The sequence below is a fragment of the Dendrobates tinctorius genome, unplaced genomic scaffold, assembly GCF_039654945.1.
Source record: "Dendrobates tinctorius isolate UK_male_01 unplaced genomic scaffold, ASM3965494v1 ptg000075l, whole genome shotgun sequence".
Lineage (NCBI taxonomy): Eukaryota > Metazoa > Chordata > Amphibia > Anura > Dendrobatidae > Dendrobates > Dendrobates tinctorius.
Genome location: NW_027361743.1, coordinates 39,436,758 through 39,462,031, shown reverse-complemented (window position 1 = coordinate 39,462,031; position 25,274 = coordinate 39,436,758). Strand labels below are relative to the sequence as shown.

Here is a 25,274-nt window from a genome sequence, read left to right as displayed (position 1 = left end):
ACATGATTTTTAGGCTGCATTCACACATCAATGTGAAATGTCCGTGTGATGTTTTTTTAATCGTAACGCACACTCACCCATTAAGTGACATGTATCTTTTCAGACATTCGTTAAAGGGAATCTGTCTGCAGCTTTTAGCTATGTAATCTAAGGACAGCATCCTTAGAAATCAGATGTCAAGGATGTGTCACTTATCAGGCTGTGTGATGTTCACTTACAATGAAGATTTTATCACTAGGACATTATCATTGCTAGGTCTAGCTGGCGAGTGCCCTCGTCTGAATCCACCCCCTCCTGTGATAAGCAGCTCACTGTCTATGGACTTTGTACATATAGAGCCTGATGTGGGCGGGGTTAGCTTTCTCAGCTCTGCTCCATGCTAAATCTAAGAACTCTGATTTTGTCAGAGTGGCTGCACCCAGTAAACTAATTGAAACATCATTGGATTCAGGGTCTCTTTTCCTACATTATGCTGCTCTCAGATGAGGCAGCAAAAACCTGCTGACAGAATCCCTTCAATGAGATATATAAAACTCAGAGCATGGTCTACGCTGACTCTAATTTTGAGGACCAGAATAGGACGTAATCCAAGGGTCTGTACGCTGCCTGTTAAAACAAAAAGAATAAAAAATTGGACATCACACCGACACTTCACACTGGTATGTGACTGCAGCCTTATACACAATGACACTATAGAGGGGGAGAAAAGTACAGGCACAAGTATAAAAATAGAAGGAAAGTTCTGCTCCAGCTGCTATTAAAATCTTCTTTAATGAAAAACCATTAAAACATACAATGGTGAAGACTCTCCATATAACCACACCACAACAGAGATGACAGGCTACGCGTTTCGCCCAAAGGATCTTTGTCAAAGGCTTTGTCATGGCATGACAAAGACCGTCTGGTCGAAACACGTAGCCTGTCATCTCTGTTGTGGTGTGGTTATATGGAGAGTCTTCACCATTGTATGTTTTAATGGTTTTTCATTAAAGAAGATTTTAATAGCAGCTGGAGCAGAACTTTCCTTCTATGGTCTATGACGTTGGTCCGCACGGAGCTCCGAGTTTCTGCGCTTGATCTTTGGTGAGCTGGCTATTTCTTTCTATTTCTATTTGGACAAGTATAAAAACACTTCTCTCTGGTCTGCCCAGCCGCTTAGCTCCTTCTCAGTGGATAGCACTGCAGCCTTGCAGCGCTGGGGTCGTGGGTTCAAATCCCACCAAGGACAACATCTGCAAGGAGTTTTGGTATGTTCTCCCCACGTTTGCGTGGGTTTCTTTCCAAACTCCAAAGACATACTGATAGGGAATCTAGATTGTGAGCCCCAATGGGGACAGTGATGACAATGTATGTAAAGCACTGCGGAATATGATAGCGCTATATAACCATTGCATAATAAATCAATTCTTCCGTAGCCTCGTCCTTGGACTTACCAGGTCAGAGGATTCCAGGATTTGGCTTGTGGTGAGGTCTTCTTCCGAGGATTCGTCTGAATCGTCCTGGTTCCTTTTGCTCAGGCTGTGTGTGCTTCCCGAGAGCTGGCTTTCCTCCAGGAGCTGCATATCGCACTTATCTAGGCTGTCAAGAGAACGTCTGCGAACTCCCCAGTTGAAATTATCCATGCTTTCTCCCTGCAATCATACAGATCAGACGCCGGTGACAAAGCTGTGGAAACATACATTCACATAAGCCTACACTACGTAAAAAAAACCTTCCGGTATGATAAAGTGTTTTTCTAGTGTAGGACGTCAGTGTCCCCTTCCAGACGGCTGTGTTTCTATCTGCACGTTCCATTCCTTGCTTTAAAGGACAGCCATCCGGACCCACCCAACAGCTAAGTGTTTAATTAGAAGTCATACGAATAGCATGTTTCTTTGGCTAATCTTCAAAGCTCTTGTATTTTCACCAGATCAGCAAATACATGGGCAGGGTGCTCCATCAGCTTGGAGCTGGGGCCAATAAGATATTCGCCATGAGCCAAGTGACAATCTGCAGAGATTTTGGGAAACCTATAGGTCCCGACGTCTTTTAAGGGTCATAGGACCTGGGTGCAGAATCAGGACAAGTGGGTAGAAAACATAGCGGGTGGGACATTACTACGGGGACACAGCTTCCTGAGCCTCACAATACACTAATTACTGTGCGGAGAAGGAAATTTATACAAAGCCATACAGATGCAGGAAACAGAACAGCGTCCATCCACACAAGACCGGCAGTTACGGGGGGATGGACGCCGTACAGTTAGTATAGGGATTAGAGAATTGATTATAAAGGTACTTCATGTACGGAGACGGTATGTGGCCTTATCTCAAAATTAGCCAAATAGTGTAAAAACCTGAATAACCAAAGAAAAACCCATAACGAAAGCTGTAACTGAAAGATGATACAACTAAAGAAATCACAACGGGCCCAATTTATCAAAGCCATCTAATAATGAGACCATCTTTGTTGCCAGTAGCAACCAAATAGAACTCCGTTCTTATTTATTTCCAGAACAGTTTGAGAGTTGACCTTTGGTTGCTATGAGCAATAAAGACTGTTAAATTTCTTATCTTCATCATCTTGTGATTTTCCGTTTTTGATATGTGCAGCAAAAATCACAATCTCCTATGAAGGCCGGCCACGCTCCAGAGTTCATAGGATATTCACAGCGACAGGCACGGGGATCTTCGGCGGACCACCGGTGTCACAGGGTTTATCGTCACACAGAGAAGCACAAAGACCGCAGCGTCTGATTTCTCCTACTCCTGCACTGATTAGAAGCACTTCACCTTCATAATAAACGATGTAAGCTTCTTTTAGCAGTGCAGGAGTTAGTTGGCTAAGTTGAGAGCTCCTGGAAGCTTTCCTGCATTAAGGTTCAGCTGCTCACTGTTGACCACTCCCATCTCCTATATAATCTGGGTCCTGGCTAGCACCCATTGTCAGAGACAACTTGGGCTGCATTGCTGAAGGTTGTTGTTGGCTGTTTTTGTAGAAGACGTTTGGTGGATTTATCTATTACTGTTGTTAGTGTTTTGAGTGTGTGATAATTCCCTTTCTTCCCTTACTTGGGTTTAATCCCATCCTCCACTCCCCGGTGTTTACCTCTGTTGTGTGTGTATATTTGTATGATTGGTATTTTCCTTTATCCCTGTTCATATTACGGCTCACTACTACTCCCCTCTTCCCTGGGTTTTGGAAGGGTACAGACTGAGGGCGGATTCATGAGTTAAGGCAAGGTATGTGGCTCCGGTGTCTTCACCGTCAGAAGCAATCAGGGGAACAGGGCGAGGTAGGGCACCCCTAGTGTTAGGGACAGGGAAGGAGCCCCTTGTCCCTGGACTCCCGACAACAGAGTCGAGACAACAAGCTGTCACGAGAACCCATCGGCACCCCGGGATCACGTGACAGGGGCGCTGATGGGTGGGACTTGTGACACCCCCCCTTCGGACAGCGAGTGTTAATTGCCACTGTTAGTGATTGACAGTGGGATTTAACTGGTTAATAGCTGGAGGTGGATCTTGGATCCACCTGCGGCTGTTAGAGGCACATGACAGCTGATCAGATTAGCTGTCATATTTAGGGAAAGATGCGGGCTCAGCACCAGAGCCCGCATCAAAGGAAGGGACACAACCTTTGACGTACCTATACGTCCAAAATCGTGAAAGGATTAAACTGCTTTGGAAAAATGAAGGATGAGCTCTGATTGGTTACTATGGGCAACAAAAATGGTCTTATTATTAGACCGTTTTTATAAATGAGGCCCATTGTGATTTTTGTAGGTGCACCATCTTTCTCAGTTATGGGTTTCCTTTTTACCTTGAGGTATTCAGATTTTTATGCAATTTACTAAGAGTATTTAGACAAGCCAATAAATGATGAATGGGCATTTGTAGGAACACTTGTTCCTGTCTACTGGTCTGTTTAAACAGGTCAGCAGTCGCCCAACAAATGAGAAAAACGCTTGTTCATCAGGTGCAATAATTTATAAGGACAAAAAGCATTGTTCTCGGTAGCACACGGTCCTGTGCAGTGATGAGCGCACGTGCTCGTTACTCGAGTATGCCTAGGGTGCACCAAGTATCGTGGGTGCTCAAGTGAATCCTGCTTTGAGCAGGGGGTTGGACCAGATGGCCCAGGAGGTCCCTTCCAACTCTACCATTCTATGATTCCATAAGTGACATGTTCACATCCTCGCACGTTTCACGAATGTTAGACAGACACAAGACATGCGGGGATTGCCTGACATACACGGGCAATCCCTGCATGTTTTTTGGCGGTCTAACAGCAACGAAACATGCAGGTGCGGGAAAAGGAACATGTCACTCGAGCACCTGCTACACTTGGTGCACCCTAGGCAAACTTGAGTAACGCGCATGTGTGCTCCTCACTACTTCTGTGTAAACAGGAGTTGTGCTGCCGATAATGATGAGATTCTATGCTCTCAGAACAATGTGTTAATGGTGGCCCTGTGTACATAGATTTATGGTCATACTGCCTAAACTTGCCATTAAATGGCCAATAGGTGGTCCAGCCTGTGTGATAGGGGTCTGCAAGACAATAAAGACCCTAACCATCATGTCTCTAATAATACAGATTCCCTAACATAGGGTGGCAGGAATCAGAGGAAGATGCAGCCTCCACACCCCTTTTCACTTATTGTTTTGCCAGCCATGTGATAGAGGCTGTAGAAAGGACTACAAGATGTATTTTTGGCGTTGGTGCAATCTATTGTTTCAGAAAAATGTAGGATGAACCTGTATTTTAAGTGTAAAGCGTAAAATGTATTTCTAGTTTAATATTAGTATTATCAGGGCTGGATTACATTTGGTGGAGGCCCCTATTCCACCAGTCTTCCTTTTAGGCTATGTTCACATGTTGCATTTTTGCAGCGTTTTTCTGGTGTGGTTTTTTTAATGCAAATTAAAAGCTGCTTTTTACATTAGCAGCAAAATTTATGAGTAATTTTTTTTTTTTACCCCTTTTTTGAAAACTGAAGCCTGTCAATTCTTTCAGCTTTCTTGCAGCGTTTTATCCCCATAGAAAGCAATGCGTTTTTGTTGCTTTTTTGGTCAATGAAACTAATTTTACTAAATACGCAGAGAAGACAAATGACACATGTAATAATGCTAAATTTGTGACAAACGACGCCACTGCAACTTTTTAAGCAAGGTAGTACATTTCCCGATTATTAGAAAAGCACTTGAGACCAATATCACGTGTCAAACGTCATACGCCAATGCAAAATTTTTCCCAAATTGCAATTTTTTTTTAAAAAAAAAAAAGGGGCAGGAGACCGATCTGTCAAATGTTAATCATTAATGTAGAATTTTCTACAAATTGCCCCTTTTTAGGCATGATAAAAATGGTTACGTCAAATTAATTTGCGCCACTTTTTAAAATACTTTTGTCATTTATTAGGGCTCGTCTGCCATTTTCCCATGCGGAATCTGTACAAATAATGAAATTGATGCAGACTTTAAAATCCACAATATGGTCGTTCTTCCATATGGATTTTTCTCCGGGATTTAAATGTGGCATAAAATTCCCCGTACGCTTCTACTTTATGTAAAATTTTCCACCCAAAGCACATCGTGTCCTCATAAAACTCTTTATTCCCCGTTCCCATGTCTTCTTATGGGCTCATCCGTGTATTCCAGCAGTCACCACCTCTGCTCTCTTTCTGCAGCGGTCAGGAATGTGCCGCCCTCCCTCTCCAAATGTAATCTCTGAATCATTAGCCACAACCACAGCAAATATTTTCATGCGGCCGGTATCATATTTTAGGTGCGCTGGTTCATGCATCCCCCCCCCCTAAAACATGGCCCCCCCGGGAACATGGCCAAAGCCTCCATGTGCTCTGTGAAGGAAACTCGCATACAGTGGCTGGATGTTGGGAAACGCTTTCATGGTGACGATGACTTTATCTTACCTGAAGCTCCTGGTTAGCAGATACAACAAATAAGAACAAAACAAAAAATGAGAAGAAAAACCATTTTCAGTCTCCATGGAATATTTTCACCATAGTAAAACACAGAAATAGTAAAGCCACAACATTGAGACACGAAAATATCAAACTAGTATACAGAGGTAGCAGTGCAGAGTTTGTTCCGTGCAGCGGAGCTTAGGTTGCCAATATGCACAGTATGGTAGGATCATGTGGGTTTACATAGGACTGCTAGCGTCATTGGCCAATGAAAAAAGGGCAGTGATCAATTTTATCTTCTCGTTCGTCGGTTGATTGGATTTTTCAGGGATTGAAAATCATAGTTTTCCACAGCACCTCGTTCCGTATAAAGATCATTAGCGATCACTCGATCCTCTTACCGCTTGCGCTGGCCTGAAAGTAACAAGATCTACAGACATCTGTAGAAAGGAGAGTTGACGCGGAAATCAGTATGAAAAACGGCATGTTCACAGAGTTTTTTCACGTGGATTTTGAGGTGGATCAGCTTCAAAATCCACATGGAAAAAGTGCATCTGAAGTAGTTTTTGATGTGGATTTTGGAGCAGGTTGGTTTCAAAATCCATGTAAAAAAAACTCAGTGTGAACATATTGTGAAAGTACGTTCACACTAGTTTCTGATCCTACTGCAAAATCAACGTGAAAAAAACGACACAATTACTCCTTGAATAAGCTTCGTTTTGATAGAAAAACGCCAAAAGTCCACATAGGAATTTTTTTTCCCCATTTGGAAAAGCAGAAACAGATTAATTAGTCAAGGTGTTTCCGCTTGAAGAAAATGATTCAAGTTTGACCAATGAATCAGGAACAAAAAAAAAAAAAAAAAAAAAAAAAAAGCGATACGCGCAAAATAAGCACCAAAAAACCAAACCATACTCAATCGCTGGCAATTTTCACACCACTCTTAATGGAGGGAGAGCTGGAGTAAGATGCCCCAAAATCATTAGGAGGCGTGAGCTTCTTTAATGAGTATGGCACGTTTTCTAATTGTCATGCTGTGCGCCATCGCTAGAAAAAGGGAAAAAAGCAAGCTAGGAGGAGACTGGAGGACATTTCTGTTGTAACATCTGCCACTTTTATGGCATAAATTATTAGGAGTTTGTTGGGCGTGCCTGGCCACACCTAGCCTCAGTCTTTTCGAAAAGTTGGTGTGGACTGGTGTAACTTCAGGGTTGCGCAAAAAAGGTTCCAGATTTCTTGAAAAATCTGCTTGATGGATTTGTTCCCCTACTTTTGTGCATTTTATGAAAGATTTTTTTTCAGGTCTAAAAATTCACCTAAATTCCAATTTGAATAGTCTTACAGATTTCAATTGCTGTTCATACACTGAGTTTTTCAGGAGTTTTTATATGAGAAGGTTTGGAAAATTTTGTGAGATGTTATTCCTGGCAGAATATGATTCAAAGTAAGCAAAAATGCATAGAAAAAAAAAAAAAAAAGCCTGTTCAAATCAGGGTCACAGATTCCGTTCAAAATCAGTGTCTGATCTGAAAACTACATGGATTCCCGACGTAGGTTTTTCTTTAAATTCACGTCAGATTTGTCCACCTCCAAAAAAAATAAAAATAAACAAAAACAGAAACCCTGTACCCTCTACAATACAGAACAGAATTTTTTCACAAATGGTTCGAAAAGGATCAGAAGGTACAAATGGGAGTTGGACAAATTCAGCTCTGCTACTTCTGTATATAATTGTGCAATCGTAATCATTTTTTTTATTAAAATCACATAACATGTATTCAAAAAGGAAATTACATACTTTGGTTAAGACCAGACGGTGCCGTGTGAGATATCAGCAGCTCACCTGCGGCAGGCCAATGGCCGGACTGTGAAAGACGATCAAACAGTAAGGCCGGGATCACACATGCGAGAAACTCGGACGAGTCTCACATGTTTACACTCGGCACTGCCGCCGGCACTCTGGAGCGGAGCGTGCGGCCACATAGCAATACATGGAGCCGCACACTCCATTCCTGAGTACGGGTATTAACATGTGAGACTCGTCCGAGTTTCTCGCATGTGTGATCCCGGCCTAATTTGGTGGTCGCAGTCGGAGAAGCTTCAGCAACTACACAGTTTGGTCCTACCCTTTGTGTAAGTGTTTCAGTGTCCATGATTCCCAGATATATTAACTAATTACTGGTTGGATGAAGATTCCATTCCTGGGAAACTCTTAGGTTTCGTTCACACATTGCATTTTTTTTATGCAATAGAACCATATATTTTGCCACGATTTTCAGCAAAGAGATGCAACGTGCCGGTAACGTGTGAACACAACCTTATGCTGCGTCCACACATCCATGTTTCACGGTCTGGGTAAGGATTGCAGTTTCTGGATTGGCCGTGGGTTTCTTGCCCCAAATTTAGTATTCTCAGATATGCCTATGAGGCAGTGGAGTTCAGGTCAGGAGACCCATGGTGGCTGGTCCAGAAGACATATCCTGTACACAGACTGAGACTGGGGCCTGCGACCCCCCAGCCTTGTGCCCAATTTCTACGACTCTGTAGGGGTGGGGTGTCACAATACTTTTTCTAGCCAAGTTGTGCTAACCATCTATGAAGATTAAGTTATAATTTTACATTTCTAGTTGGGAAAATAGTTAGAGAGTAACTAGATATGTTGCAGCCATCACTTACTAGATTTCCGTTGCGAGGGTCCGGTTCCTGAGACTCCCTGATCATTTAAACAAAAGGATCAAATAGCGCGAGCAGAGCAGCCTACAGGCATTATAGAAAGTCAGTACGCCACTCAGCTTTCCCTTTAGGATACACTGAGCGCTTCTTCTCCTTCCTGATCTCAGGAACTGGATCCCCACTGATTAAAAATAAAAAAAGTGGGCTATGTCATATCAAAATTTTTTACAAAATGTAGTTACTCTTTAAATATTCTTTTCTATTACCCAGAACAGAAAGTAGCCACGAAACACCTGAATGCCTACTGTGTAATACTACATTCAGCCTGTGGTGGCACTGCAGGGAAATTGTACACTTTTTGCCAGGTTACTACAGTTTATGGATGATCGCTGGTTATCGCTCTGTGATTACATAATGGTCATGGAACCTTTCTAACAATAAAAGGATTTTCCAAAGTGGACAAACCCATTAATGACTGCCAAATGCCTATATGTGGCAAGGAATGAGACAAGCCCTAAGCATTTCCAGCCTATGAGAAGCATTGGTGCAAGCATGCACCTACACATCTATCATACAATAATGTTTAACTCTTACCTCTCCATCCTCGAGTTCTACATCCAGGAAGTCAAAATCTCTGAAGACCCGGAACTGCTGTTCGCTGTTGGTATCGTCCATGATCTCCTGCTCCCTTATGGTATCCTCAGAAGACACCAGGCTCGTCTGGTGATCAATTAAGTCCAATTCACCACATGATGAAAAAATAACCTGCAGATGGGTGACATAAAAACACACGGTGGTAATGGCAGCCGGCTTGCCTCAATAGCTTCTGGAGCGAATACTGGCGTGGAGCATCCAGCTGGCAGGCTTTCCAGTCCACACCTAATTCCTTTGCCTGTTATTTTTAGATTGTACTTTGGCTATTTATGTTGGACAGGTGCCTTCAAATTGAAGTTGGATAAAGTGACGACTTCAGACTGAAGGAACCTGGCCAAGGGGAACGAGCCCGCTCGGCTTCCTCGGAGCGTCGTACTCTGCATTGTGTAAATGTTGACATGAGATGTCTAGAACGGCTGAAAGCTGAAGCCACGATAAGCATCAAAACCGGCTGAGGGAAAAGGATGGGGCCATCAAATTAGGAACTCTAGAAGAAAACGCTCCAAGGGGTTGTATTCACAAAGCAGGAATGGCATCCAGTATGAATTAATATTGTCTCATCTCTGCCTTATCAGGTTTTTAGGAAAACGCTGAATTATTTTAATAGACTGTAACTTAACTCATATTGTGCTGACCTCTAAGCACTATGTAAAGCAAATCCGCTGATATCACCAGAGTAGCATCTGTGTGTGCAAATAATGCCCCTGTGGCAACAACAACGCAACAGATTCCCTTTAAGAAAACTCACAACTTTTTCTTTAAAGGGAATCTGTCAGTAGGATCAACCCTCCTAAGCCATCTATATGGGAATGTAGGTCATAGGAAGAGGAACAAAATGATATCTTGATATATGCGATCTGATATTTTATCCAAGAGAAATCCATGATTTTCTTATATGTAAATGAGCTGTTGAGATCTATGGGCATGACATAGATCTCCCTGAGAATCTGCCGCCAAGGATTATTATATACGAAAGCTGGCATTACCAGTGTGATGTTTAATGTACGCTCTTTGCTCTCCTGATCCCACTGCAGAGCTGTGTGTGATTATACCTGAAATATCTGCAGGTTACTCTCAGCTTCCATCTCACAAGCTAACAGGGATGCCGACAGCAGAGCTGTGAGAGCTGAAGCAAACATGCTTGTAAGAAGACAAAGTTTAGTTCTACTGTTCTGCATTTGTCACCTGTCTCACACTGGTACATACCCCATTTATTTACAATAATCTATGGAGGCAGATTCTCAGGTAGATCTACAGTACAGACCAAAAGTTTGGACACACCTTCTCATTCAAAGAGTCTTCTTTATTTTCATGAATATGAAAATTGTAGAGTCACTCTGAAGTCATCAAAACAATGAATTAACACGTGGAATTATATAATTAACAAAGAAGTGTGAAACAACTGAAAATATGTCTTATATTCTAGGTTCTTCAAAGTAGCCACCTTTTGCTTTGATTACTGCTTTGCACACTCTTGGCATTCTCTTGATAAGCTTCAAGAGGTAGTCACCGGAAATGGTCTTCCAACAGTCTTGAAGGAGCTCCCAGAGATGCTTAGCACTTGTTGGCCCTTTTGCCTTCACTCTGTGGTCCAGCTCACCCCAAACCATCACGATTGGGTTCAGGTCTGGTGACTGTGGAGGCCAGGTTGTCTGGCGCAGCACCCCTTCACTCTCCTTCTTGGTCAAATAGCCCTTACACAGCCTGGAGGTGTGTTTGGGGTCATTGTCCTGTTGTCCTTAACAGCTCATTTACATCTAACAAAAATGTGGATTTCTCTGGAAGGAGACATTAGATAGCATATAAGAAGGTATCATTTTATTGAGTTTTGTATGACCTACAAGCCCATATGGATGGCTTAGGAAAGTTGATCCTACTGATAGATTCCCTTTAAATGGCTTACCATCATTTATCACCAATCCACAGGATGTGTGTATGAAAGGTGGGGATTCAACCTCTGAGAATCCTATTGATCCCTAGAACATGGGTCCTGTGTGAATGGTAGTATGAACAGGTTTAACACCAACATGCATAGACAGTGAATAGACATGTGGTTGCGCCTGCACATCGGTGTCATGAAATTGAATGCAGCAGCACAGCACATTCACAAGTTTGCAGTGGCTACCATACAAGTTGTTTAGCCTGGAATATCCCTTTAAAGGGGACCCGTCCGCATGTTGTTTACATATGTCAAATTACAAAAGGATTTCACAGGGAAAAAGTTTAATGACGAGTTGGATGTTGATCTCCAAAAGTGGGCTCAAGACATACAGACCATGAAAACGAAAAAACTCGAGAGATATACAGGACAAGACGACCTCTAGAGTATATAGATGGCGTAATCCAACTGAATGCTCTCGTCAGCCTTACAGAAATATGTCACGATCGAGATCTAGATCAGCCTCGACCAAATCTAATATCTCTGTAGATCGTCTCGAGAGCATGCTCAGTAGGAGAACAGAGGGACTTAGTCTCTGGAGCGATCTGCTCCAAAGTAATCTCCTCTGCGGTAGATAGACAGGAGACCACAGAATGTGAGGCTCTGGATTCCTGCAGAGCAGATGCAGAAACCTGACGCCTAAAGGGCCTGTCACACTAAGAGATATCGCTAGCAATATCGCTATAACTTGTGAGGTTATAGCGATATTGCTAGTGATATCGCTATATGTGATACTTACCTACGACCCGCTCCCCCGCTGGTTATCGCTGATCGCGCGAGAACAGGCTGGACTGTTTCTCGTCGGTCACTTCCTGCGGCGCTTCCTGCTGTGACGATGAGTGACGCGTGGACGCGGGCGGGAGGACGCAGGATCGCCTGGTGTGACAGGTAAGTAGCGACCCCCGACCCCTGCGATGTCGCTGGTGAGATCTGCCTGTGTGGCAGCTCACTAGCGACCACTTAGTGATGCACCCAGTGATCCTGACCGCGTCATATCGCTGGTCAGGATCGCTGGTGCATCGCTAAGTGTGACAGTACCTTAACAGTCTATGCATGATACAATAATAAAGATTGTAATAATTTTTTATAATACATTGTTTGGATCCAATTACTCCTTTTCTCTCCTGTTTCTATATGCTTATGGAGTGGAGCCATCTACTATTATGGCTGTTTATTTCTTTGGGTTGCCGCCTTTGTCTCTGCATGAAGTATTGGGCTTCTGTTTGCATTCAGTCATGAGAAATGTAGTGCAGACGTCATATGTAAATCAGGCTGGCGGTGCACTAGAACCAGATCAAGCCATCCCAGTGCATTGACACGCCCCCTGTGCACTTCCAGCCTGATTTGCATAGGCTTCTACAGTCGATTTCTCATTACTGACACATCAGACCTCAATAAAAAAAAAAAAAAAAAAAGTATCATTCCTACTCATGGGGGAGAAACACCTACCGCCATACCACTACTTCCATACGTCAAAACGTGTCGACAGGTTCTCTAACTGTAAAAATAGTAACATGCCTTCCCATAGATGTTCTAATATGAGATTATATATTGTCTGTTGTCAGAGGCCTCGGCCCTAAAATAAAGTCTGTAACAGGGCCCCACCATATGTGGCAGTAGGGGCTTTAGACTTCCACTGGCACCACGGTCCAGGTAGACTGCCTAGACCGCCACCTATGCAGCGCCCTTATTTACAGCTGGCTCCGGTTATGTATCAGGACCCACCTTACTCCGTACTATAGCATATGGCAACATATTACAGTGCACAGAACAGCATTTCATGATAAGGAGAGACTTACGGAAGGGTTTTTGCTCAGCCCCACTTCTTGACCACAGAGAGTGAGAACATTCACCAGCTTCTCCCGAGTTTTCTTCTACAGAAAAATATAAAAAGTAAATACAAAACATAAAGAAAACATAAAAACAATTAATAAAAACAAGAGAAACTGATGCATACACACGAAGACCAGATGTAACTCTCCTGCACATCTCACAAGATTAACAGATCGGGATCAGACATAGTGCAGTAACGATCATGTAATGTCTACGGACTAGGTCACAGGTAATGCCCAGTTTGGAAAAAAGAAGTCAGCGCACCCCAGAACATTAGGGGACGCTCTTTTGTCATGGTGGAGAAGGAGCGATGATCCTCTCAGACAACACAAGAAATGTTTGTTCTGGTCGAATGCTCTTTGGAAAGCAGAATAATTGCAATGGAGGGAAAAAAAAAGCTCAGACTGACAGTAAAAGGCTCATATTTCAAGAATCTCCATGAGCCACCGCCGCCGTGGGAGGGAGGAGGGAATTTCTGCACGGCCTGTTTAATCTACCCGCTGCTTCGCTGCTCACATTCCTTACATTTCAATGCACCAGATCGTCATTTAACCACAAAACACTGGAGGAGAAACCGAGAGACAGAGGAATAATGGCCGTTACCTGAGATGACTGCGGCCGTTTCCAGCTAACAGGGACTAAAGCATTGGAATTGGATCCAGACGAGGTGGACGAAGTGCTTCGAGTCACCGCCATCGCCCGGGATTTGCCGTCTCGTCCAGCGGAGCTCTGAAGGTCATCAAACCTCCTGCCTATAATTGGAGTCTATGAAGAGAAAAGGACATATTTATGTATGCATAGGCTTACATTTGCAGTAACAATGACTTGTCAAAAGACCACAACCATTTTTTTTGTTTTTTTTATACTGGGAATTAAGGTGTGGTTCTAGGATAAAAACTATATAAATTTATGACAAAGGTGTTAAAAAAAGGCAAAACATGACGTATCACAATCACATACTCTGCTCACTAATTATAACCAGAGTAAAGAAGAGGCCCATATTAAATTAAAAATTATAATTTGTTTATTAGATAATAAATAAAACAAGAATATTAAAATATAGAGAGTGCCCAGAAAGCTCCTAAGGTAAATACAAAAAGCCCTAAATAGAGCTATGTTATGTACTGTGTACTAAACCAATACCACAGGACTGGCGTATAGCAAATGTGGTGCCAATATTCAAAAAGGGGACAAAAACTGAACTTGGAAATTATAGGCCAGTAAGTTTAACCTCAACTGTGGGTAAAATCCTGGAGGGTTTTCTAAGAGATACTATACTGGAGTATCTGGAGAAGAATAACCTTATGACCCAATATCAACATGGGTTTACAAGAGACCGTTCCTGTCAGACTAATCTGATAAGCTTTTATGAAGAGGTAAGTTCCGGACTGGACCAAGGGAATGCAGTGGACGTGGTGTACATGGACTTTTCAAAAGCTTTTGATACGGTGCCACACAAAAGGTTGATACATAAAATGAGAACAATGGGGATAGGGGAAAATATGTGTAGGTGGGTTAAGAGCTGGCTCAGGGATAGGAAACAAAGGGTGGTTATTAATGGAGCACACTCGGACTGGGTCACGGTTAGCAGTGGGGTACCACAGGGGTCAGTTTTGGGCCCGCTTCTTTTTAACATATTTATTAATGACCTTGTAGGGGGCATAGAGAGTAGAATTTCAATATTTGCAGATGACACTAAACTCTGCAGGGTAATTAATACAGAGGAGGACAATTTTATATTACAGGAGGATTTATGTAAACTAGAAGCTTGGGCTGATAAATGGCAAATGAGCTTTAATGGGGATAAATGTAAGGTCATGCACTTGGGTAGAACGAACAAGTTGTATAATTATGTGCTTAATTGTAAAACACTGGGCAAAACAGTCACTGAAAAAGACCTGGGTGTATGGGTCGACGACAAACTCACATTTAGTGGCCAGAGTCAAGTAGCTGCTGCAAAGGCAAATAAAATAATGGGATGCATTAAAAGAGGCATAGATGCTCATGAGGAGAACATAATTTTACCTCTATATAAGTCACTAGTGCGACCACACTTAGAATACTGTGTACAGTTCTGGTCTCCGGTGTATAAGAAAGACATAGCTGAACTGGAGCGGGTGCAGAGATGAGCGACCAAGGTTATTAGGGAACTAGGGGGTCTGCAATACCAAGACAGGTTATTACACTTGGGGTTATTTAGTTTGGAGAATCGAAGGCTTAGGGGTGATCTTATTACAATGTATAAATATATGTGGGGACAATACAAAGACCTTTCTAATGATCTTTTTACTCTTAGACCTGTGACGGGGACAAGGGGGCATCCTCTACGTCTGGAGGAAAGAAGGTTTAAGCATACTCACAGACGCGGATTCTTTACTGTAAGAGCAGTGAGACTATGGAACTCTCTGCCGTATGATGTTGTAATGAGTGATTCACTACAAAAATTTAAGAAGGGACTGGATACCTTTCTTGAAAAGTATAATATTACAGGGTATATACACTAGTCTCCTTAATATTGCGTTGATCCAGGGAGCTAGTCTGATTGCCGTATGTGGAGTCGGGAAGGAATTTTTTTCCCCAATGTGAAGCTTACTGTTGCCACATGGGTTTTTTTTGCCTTCCTCTGGATCAACATGTTAAGGCAAGTTAGGATAGGATATGGGTTGAACTAGATGGACTCAAAGTTTCCCTTCAACCTTAATAACTATGTTACTATGTAATATATAAGTACAAGTGCAAATAAAGCTGATATGTCAATAAATTAATAAGGAGATTACCTTCAAGAGAGATCCGTAAGGAGCAGGTGAGTAAAAGGATGTGAGTGGTGTTGCCCCTACCCTAACACGCGTTTCGCCACTAGCTTCTTCCGGGCACCCCTACCTACCTTAGGAGCATTCTTTGCCCTCAAGCAACGAGACTGTTACTTCACTTTATATCTGTAGCAACTTTGCATACATTTTATTTGGAGCTAACATTAGGTGTCAGTATATACTGTCACGATTAGAAGTTCTATTCAGCTTGATTATCCCTTTGGGATTTTCTTCGTGGTGGTGTCCCCCTACTGGGCACACTGCTTCTATATTTTATTCTTGTTTTATTTATTATCTATTAAAGAAATTATAACTTTTAATGAATATTGATCTTTACTTTACTTTGGTTATGAGCAGATTATGTGATTTGTGATGTTGTTTGAAGGTACAAATTTTGGACAATTTTTTTGATAAGACAAGAGTATCTAGCATGATGTTGCCACCTTCCTCACATGCCCGTATTGACGGGCCCTTGACCAAGAGGTCGTCCAGATAAGGCAAGACGATTATGCCTCGAGAATGCAGTGTGGCCATGACAATTGCCATAACCTTTGTGAACACTCTGGGAGCTGTGGCTAGCCCGAAGGGTAGCCCTACGAACTGAGAATGTTGAACGCTGATGGAGAAGCATAGAAACCTCTGATGAGGAGGAAAAAATGGGAATATGCAGGAATGCGTCCTGGTTGTCTATTGAGGCCAAGTATTCTCACAGCTCCATGGCCGATATGACTGAACGGAGAGACTCCATTCAGAAATGTCTGATCCTGATGAATTTGTTCAGAAGCTTCAGGTCCAAAACAGGCCTGACAGACACGTCCTTTTTGGGAACCGCAAAACGGTTGGAATAGAACCCCTGAGCTCTTCCGTGTTCCGGCACTGGAACAATGACTCCGTTGTGCAGGAGCGACTTGATGTCTCCCAATAGAGCCCTTACCTGGGTATCCACCCTGGGAAGCCAGGAAAGAAAAAAACATCTTGGAGGGTATCTGACAAATTCTATTTTGTAACCTGAGGACACCAATTCTTTTACCCATACGTCATTGAGCGATGTTGGCCCAGACGTGGCGAAAACAGTAGGCGGCCACCCACCTTGCTGGTGTCGTCTGGTAAAGACCTCGAGTCATTTGGCTGATGATCTTTAGGATCTGGGTCCCTCGATCTGGCCTGTTGAGCACGCATTCTCCCCAGTGGGTTGGCTCTATATGAGACCTGACGCTCCCTATCCTGGTTGGGGTGGCCTGAGGTGGCGGAATTGGGCCCCGTAGTCCACCCGGAGCCTTTTAATGCATGACTTCGGACCGGTCTCCTATTCGGGTCCCGGACCAGGCTCAGACTGCTTAGCAGCCGCCCCCTGACGAATGCAGTCACGCTCGGCCTAGAATGGCCGGGTGGCACTGCGAAAGGCCCGAAAACGTGCCTGAACTGGGTGACGAAAAGCGGTTTAACCTTCTGTTGAGGGAGAAACCCGCTCTTTTCTCCTGTGGAGTCGGAGATAAGTTGATCCAACTTTTCTCCAAATAGGCGGCTGCACTGATAAGGCAGGGAAGACAAGGACTTCTTGGAAGTAGAATCGGCCCGCCATGTCCTCAACCATAGGGCTCTTCAGATAGAGATTGCATTAGCGGCAGCAATTGCTGAACAATTGGCCGCATCCAAAGATGCATTCATTACATAGTCTCCGGCTATCGCCATCTGACCTGCGACCTCCGAGATCTCTGCAGGTAGATCCTGCTCCTGCGCGACCTTGTTTAATGTTTCTGACTATGATAACATGGCCTTAGCTACCCAAGTTGCTGCGAACGAGGGAGCGAGTGCAGACCCTGACACCTCATATATTGAACGAGCTAGGCTCTCAATAAGGCAGTCCGTGGAATCTTTAATCGAGGAAACCCTAGGGACAGATAACAGGGTCTTAGTGGCCAGGCGTGAAACCGGAGGATCCACTATCGGGGATTCCATCCATTTTTTACGGAGGACCGGAGCAAACGGATATCTCGTTTCGAGTGCCTTTTAACCCGAGAAAACGCCGGTCTGGACGTTCTCTGTGCCGCTGCACTATGTCCTCAAACTCAGGGTGAGAGGAAAAAATTCTGTGCGGCCGCTTCACTCGTTTAAATGCCACTTTATGCCCCGTAGCCAATGCGGGATCATCCTCAATCCCCAGGGTCTGATTGACGGCTTCGATGAGGCTGTCCACTGTTTCATGTGACCCTGGAGTGTCCAGGTCAAGGGGCTCGTTTGAGTCGCAATCTGAGGTCTGCTTGCTATCAACCACTGGTGACGGAGAGCGAGAAGCAGAACTGACGGATGCCGAAGGCACTGGATGGACTGGGCGACACCGTGTGGATTCATTTCCCCCGGGTCTGCCTGGAGTGGGAGCGGCCCCTGCAGGCCGGAGGCTCCTGTGAGGTGGAGGTTCCCTCTAAAGGCGGCGAGACACTGTCCCTGCCCCTATCTGGGGCTTGAAGGAATTCTATTGCTCTTGTAAGCGACGCCATGTACTGTGACAGTGATCGGGCCCACTCCGGGGGATTTGACACATTGGTCGCGGTCGCAGGGGAGGGCTCCTGGTCGCGTTTGGATTCGCAGGCTTCGCATAAACGCTTGCTCTGCGCCCGCGGAAACGCAGCCCGACAAGAGATGCATGCAGCGCAAAAGAACGTGCGTCTTTGCTTTTTCAGACATGCTGTATCTATCCGCTGCTGGGGATATGGGGAAGAGGTAGCCCCTCGTTTTTCCCTATAGCGTGGCCTCTTGGGCAGCACTTACCCCAGTCCTGCGCCCCCCCGGACCTGGATGCTTCCTTTAAATCACGCGCCGACATAAGTGGCCTGCACCAGCCTGTAAAAACCGCTCTAGGGGCGGTACTTCCGCTTTGCGGCCTAGCCCGTGCTCCGAAGCCTCGATTTTACCGCTGCCCAGTGCGGGGCGGGCTGCCGGAAGTGACGCGCGGCCCCGAGGGTGGAACTTCCGGCCGCGGCCTAGCTCCGGCCGAATCCGCGGCCTCAATTTTTTTCTCCTACCCGACCGGGGGGAGGTGCAGTACCAAAAAATGGTGCTACTGACCGGCACGGCGTTCCTGTCCCAGGCTGCCTCCTGACGATCCAGCCCTTTTCTCTTGCAGGGCTAGTGGTCGCCGAGCTGTGGGCTCCAGCCCGAAATCTTCGGAGGAGCCCTCCCCGACCCTCTCCTCACCGATGATCCTCTCAGCCTGAGCGCAGGTATGTGAGGGGGTCTTTGATAAAAAATAGGACGGTGCAGGCATCCTAACTCCATCTAACCCCTTCAGGGGGTGAGGAGAGGGACCGTCCGCCGCCTTGCAGCACCGCCGTCTAGCGTTGGTGGAGCAGTGGGGGCCGCACAGACTAGTCTTGTGCCTCTGTGCAAGCCCATGGTTTCAATACCTATGGGTGGACAGGGCTAAGTCTGGCATAATGTCCCACGTCGCGGGAGAGGATACGTGGAGGCGACACTCTCACGTGGTCGCCCGTTGATGGTTTGGGGAAATCGGATCCTTTTAATAGGATGCGTTGCCCCTGTCTCATCTTCATAAAATAAATAAAAATAGAAGTCTGGGGAAAAGTCCCAGATATGTCCCTCTGTGTGGGAAAGTATACGCGGAGGCGATACTAAAAGCGTGCTCGCCCGTTGATGGTTTGGGGAGATCGGACCCTTTCAATAGGGTCCATCGCCCCAGCCTCATCTTCATAGTAAACTAGAAAAAAATAGTCTGGAGAGATCCAGACTGTGTGTGCCTCCATAGGATACTAAGCAAAAAACTGATTTCCGCCCGCAATAGGGGCGAGGGTGTATACTGCGGAGGAGGAGCTAACCTCTTTTTTTCACTTAGTGTCAGCCTCCTAGCGGCAGAAGCATACACCCCACAGTATCTGTGTCCCCCAATGAGACGAAGGAGAAAAAAAAATTTGTTTCAGCCACTTACGGCCATTCCGCATCTGTCAAACCGTAAAATTATACTGTTCAATAATGACAGTGGATACATGGGAAATTTTTGTTTTTTTTGTTTTATGACAAAACTGTTAGGATGGGAATACCCTATAGGGCTTATAAATAGAGCAAGAAAAAAAAAATCTCTGGAGGCTTTTCCAGGGGAGAGCAATTATTTCCAGGGCTGATAGTCAATTCACTGCAGAGACAAGAAGGGAAGCAGCTGCCTGGGGCCAAGCGCAGCTGAAAACCACTTGGCTAAAGACATCTTGGGTCAGATGGGACTTACGTCAGCACTTAGGAGCGGACAGTTTCCTGCATGTATCAGCAGAGAAGCGTCGGCCTGTCCACGAGAGAATGATATTGATTTTTCTTTTACAGAACCCCATTCTCCAAATAGAAAAGGATGGGGGGACCATTTAGAGATTTCAGTAATCAGAGGTGACAAAAAGGAGACTGCAATTGAACAGAATTAATTTGCGTTTATGGTAGTAGTCACCAATCAATTCACTACCAACTGCTGAAAAAAAAAAATGAAGAAAAAAAAAAACCATCGAGCAGTACACACTTTTTTTTTTTTCCTTTTACAATGGGACAATATGGGTGACAAACTCCACTGTTTGCAGTCGGAGGTTTACATAGTGAGATCTTTTCGGAATATCGACTCACTGGAGGGCCAGAACGTGATGTGAACAAGTCATCATACTAATAAACTCCCCACATGAAACAGAGGGGTCTGTGGGCCACCACGGGTATAAGAGGAGACACCTATCTGGACACTTGGTTTTCCGAGATCCTCCTTCGTCTTAGTGACTGGTGGGCGTCTCCGTACTTACTGGATCACCCGAGATGTCACAGATGTTTTTTCTAATATAGTTACCAATGATGTGACCTTCTCCAATAGTCATGCCCGGTCTGTAGGCCTGAGACTGATATGAAATGTGTAGGCTTGTCACATTTAGGTGCGTATTTTAGCTATATCACTTTATCAATTTTTGGTACACATGTTAGGTTTTTGTGTTTTCATTATATTGTCGTGACTATCTACTACCATTTTATAGAAACATAGTGATCAAATCACACCACGTAAACGTAAGATCTGGATCTGAATTTTCAGGCTTTATTCTTTTCTATGGAGAGAATACAGTCATACAACGTTTGCATATTGGGCGGCACGGTGGCTCAGTGGTTAGCAGTGCTGCTTTGCAGTCCTTAGGTCCTGGGTTTAAATCCCACCAAGGACAACAGCTGCAAGGAGTTTGCATGTTCTCCCCGTGTTTGTGTGGGTTTCCTCCTACACTCCAAAGACATACTGATAGGGAATCTAGATTGTGACTCCAATGGGGACAGCGATGATAATGTCTATAAAGCTCTGAGGAATTATTAATGAAGACTCAGATTAGAATCTTATATTAACCTCCCTGTGTACAGGACTACTGAATATGTTGGTGCTAACCTGAAAATATCAGGAAATCATTCCAAGATTCATATATAAAATTAAAAGTGTGTAAGGTGGAGGAGTACACTGGGTTACAAGCGCCTGGGAAAAGTCAAATGTTCTACACAACCCAAACAATCCAGAGTGCCTTCCACCAAACCAGTATTGAATCTTTTCATCCCACAAGCAAACATATAGTATTTTAAGAAAACACTGACATAATTATAGTTTGTTCTTCCACCATCCAGATTATTTTTACCAAGATAATATTTTATTGCCCTAACTCCATCTCCAACCATTACCCCAAACCTAGCCCCAACCCTGAGGCAGATTAAACCCCCAATGTCCCTATTCCCCCACTCTGCCACTGGTGGAAGGTAAGGAGGCTTACACACCATCTGTCAGGACGAAAAGCTAACATATGAAGATTTCTACTTTACCCATTTACGTAACATTCTTCATATCTCGTTTGTTTCAATTCACGACTCGTAACAAAATGCTGGATTAGAAAATTATGCTATACCTGCGAGACATCAAAGTGGAAATCGAGCGTCTTCCCGGGAAGTTCCTTAGAGGAGCTCGTCCACAATCGACTAATTTCAAGCTTTGTCAAATCCCCATGTTGATAAGCGGGTAACACCAGGCTGGCAGACCGCGATACAACCAACTTCAAGATATTCAGAGCTTCTTTCCAGTGAACACTCTGAATGGAAAAAAACAAAAAAATAGACTGTTCAAAGCGATATTTATGTCAATTTTCTGATATCCATATTTTGGAGTTGTGCATCACGAATGATGGAAAGCTCGAATTTATTTATGCTGGGAATTACAACTTTATACTCATACAGAGGCAAAAAAATCTCAAGTGGTTTTTAGGAGGAATCCAACATCAGGAATCAAAGCTTTTTTGGTCCTAGGAGGCATATTTGTTCCCCTAAACCATAATTTGAAGTGGTGTTGACGACGTTCTTGGCAGTACTCATGAAATAGACGTCTTTTTCGTCTTTTTTTTTTTTCCTATGGTGAGGTTTTCAGAACCTTGTCAGAAATAAAATGTTACAAGAACTCGTATGAACTGCAAAGTGGATTTTCCATTGGAATCACAATGAAGAGAATTCTGTGAGTATTTAAAAGTGGTTGTTGATGTGAATTTTGGTGCAGACCTGCATCGAAATCCTCATAACAAAAACTCTGTAGACCACTGAAGGTCAGGAAAGCGAAGACCGCCTGACAAGGAATACCACAATCCTATATCCAATAATGCATTCCAATACATCTTCCTCAAGTATTAATTCATTCGAGAACTCAAAGACAATGTCACAGGATCTGTCCTTTTTTAAAAGGGTTTCCATTATATTCAATTCATGGTGTTTTATTAAGACAGGTCACCAATGTATGATCTGTGGGGGTCAGACTTACAAGACCCCATCGATCAGCAGAACCTTCACTCAAATAGGTAGAAACCACAGTACCAGGCCACACACGTATCCAACTCGCGGTGTCTGGAAAAACAATGATCATGGGACTGATCAACTAGGTGGTCTCAGGGGGTCAAATCCAACCAACCTTACACCTGTCTGAAGATTACTTAAATGCTGTTAAACAGGGCTGTGGAGTTGGAGTCGGAGCCCATTTTGGTGGAGTCCGAGTCATGGAAATTGAGGAGTCGAAGGTTTGGCTTACCGACTCCACAGCCCTGACAGGGATGTGGAGTCGGAATTGTGGAGTCGGAGCCCATTTTGGTGGAGTTGGTGTCATGGAAATTGAGGAGTTGGAGTCAGAAGTTTGGCTTACCGACTCCACAGCCCTGCTGTTAATTAATAGTCCTGGAAATTATATTCATTATAGTCAAGTCTTCTGCTTATAATCTGCCATCACATCAGATTTATGATTTTTGCTAAGTTGCATTACATCCTTGTCTGTACTGTCCAGAAGTGCACTAGAAAAGAAGCTGGGCAAGTCAAATGCAGTTTCTACAGAGCCAGAATCAAAGTGTTAATGTATTAAAAATTATGATTTTTAGTATGTTTATCACTGTCTTTCATACCTGAACATATTTTTCAATTGTCTTCAGCACTTCCATGTTGAATTGTTTTCCAGGAATCATCGACATATCCATGTGGCTGAGAAGACTGTATATGATTTGCAGGAGAGACTGCTGCATGCTAGGGAGGCCTTTTTCTAGTAACTGGGGGAAGAACATACAGGTAACAAATTCTATATACCTTTGTTTGATCTTTTTAATCATTTATACAGATATGCCCCTGGGATATGATCCAGAATTACCTCCGCCAAGTAGGTCACCATGTTGATGGTGATATCGGTAAATGCTTCATGGAGGTATCTGCACACCACGTTCACCCAGGTGGACACGTCTCTGGTGTAGCTGTGCGTTTTGTACAGGGTCATGACGTGGGCCAGGTTGGACAGCTTGGGATTCTTCTCTTCCAGGCATACCTAGCAGGGAGGACAAGGCGACTGCGTTTTACGCCTGCAGGACGATTCACAAGGTACGAATCGGACAAAGATCTGTTAATATCAAACCTGTGCAATTCTCTCTGCGGCTTCTTTACAGAAGTTGTTCGGGCTCTCGAAATGCTGAATCAAATGAGGCAGCAGACATAAGATATTCAACGGAAAACCTGGAGACGACCAAACGTGAGACTCGTTACAATCAACATCATTTAGTTTCAGAGCTAATTACCGAAATATTAATATATTATAATATAGAAATAAAATGTGAATCCATTGGGTTACTCTATGCAGTAATAATCAAATCACAGGAACTTACATCAAACTCATAACATCTCTAAAATACACAGGGTAAAATATCTGTTCCCCCTTTAACATAAATATTAGATAAAAAATATGAATGCATACAGCCACCACTAGGGGGAGGTCACTGCATACAGATTTATACAATAGGTATTGAAATCCGTGGGCATGAGCTCCCCTAGTGGTGGCTTCTTGGAAACACACTCTTGCCACAGACCCCATTAGAAGTCTCCTTTATCGATTGTGCACAACTATACTTGAAGAGTGAAACCCAAAAGAACCTACGCTGAGAGCATTACTTCCCATACTGCGATTTCGCCGGTAACTGATGACTTATGTGTATGAGGTTCTTGTGACTGATGAGTCTCATCATGCCTAATTCTTTGTTCTCAGGACACACGACGCTTAGCCTGGCGTCCATGTGTATTTCGGAGGGTATCATGATGGGGACCAGTCATTGATGTTGTATTGGCACCTTGAAACTTACCTATGACTTGTGTACAGTCCACCATGGAGACTCGGGAAACAGGCGTGAGCAAACTGAAGAGCTGAAGCGTCAAGTCCGTCGTAGTGAGAGACGTGAAGCCTTTAAGGAGTAGTTGCTGCAGCCCAGAGAAGTCCGACCACTTCAGCTGTCCTTGGAGCTTCTCCAGCTTTTCTCGGTTTTCAGACTTGTCCAGCGGCAAATGAGACAAAAGTTTATTCAACAGTCTGAGCGCCATCAAATACTCAAACTCAAAGTCTGACTCCATGAGGGCTATAGCGACCCAGAATATGGTGGCCAACAGGTTAGTGGGGTTGTTTATGTGGGAGGGATCGGCCACGTTGTCTTTTAGTGAGGATGAACTCCTAGTTTTAGGAGAGAATCCCTGCTGAGTACAAGCCTGGATCCTGTCCAGAGTGGCACTGCGAGGAGGATCCGAGGACTTGTCCACAACACCAAACTTCTTGGGGACCGAGAAGCTCCTCTGGTGGCGGCTACGTTCAGCTGTGGCCGTGCTGCCACCCACCATCCCAGGATTAACGTTCAGCTGACCGGTACTTTTCCTGTTTGCAGTTAACTTTGTATTGGAAGTCAGATCAGGAGACGACGACCTGTAAATAAGAACACGGCATTCATAAACCACTTTCAACCGGCAGTGATATAATCTTAAATGTAATTTTACAAAACCTTTCTAAACATTAAAGGGTTTTTTGGTTTCAGAATACCCCTGTGCCCATCATTAGCACAGGTAGCACTCACCCCCCTCATGTCTACTGCCGAGTATCCGCCGCTGTTTCCGGTGTCTACCATTG

General features: G+C 44.1%; 1 protein-coding gene and 1 long non-coding RNA gene across 7 annotated transcripts in view; one reads left to right on the top strand and one right to left on the bottom strand.

The window, feature by feature from the left end:
- The window catches only part of FRY (FRY microtubule binding protein), a 546,108-nt gene that overhangs the window by 29,829 nt on the left and 491,005 nt on the right, over positions 1-25,274 (bottom strand). For all 6 annotated transcript variants that reach the window (XM_073583182.1, XM_073583178.1, XM_073583180.1 and 3 more), the window contains 9 exons: positions 24,466-25,073; positions 23,748-23,845; positions 23,490-23,660; positions 23,251-23,391; positions 21,727-21,906; positions 13,611-13,772; positions 12,974-13,048; positions 9,176-9,346; positions 1,434-1,631 (listed from right to left, as the gene is read on the bottom strand). In XM_073583182.1, the coding sequence (XP_073439283.1) occupies positions 1,434-1,631; positions 9,176-9,346; positions 12,974-13,048; positions 13,611-13,772; positions 21,727-21,906; positions 23,251-23,391; positions 23,490-23,660; positions 23,748-23,845; positions 24,466-25,073 (1,804 nt within the window). The remainder of the gene's footprint in view (positions 1-1,433; positions 1,632-9,175; positions 9,347-12,973; positions 13,049-13,610; positions 13,773-21,726; positions 21,907-23,250; positions 23,392-23,489; positions 23,661-23,747; positions 23,846-24,465; positions 25,074-25,274) is intronic.
- Positions 7,928-24,594, top strand: LOC141096513 (uncharacterized). Its single transcript, XR_012233699.1, has 4 exons — positions 7,928-8,041; positions 23,304-23,410; positions 23,655-23,713; positions 24,372-24,594. It is a non-coding gene; the product is annotated as an uncharacterized lncRNA (long non-coding RNA).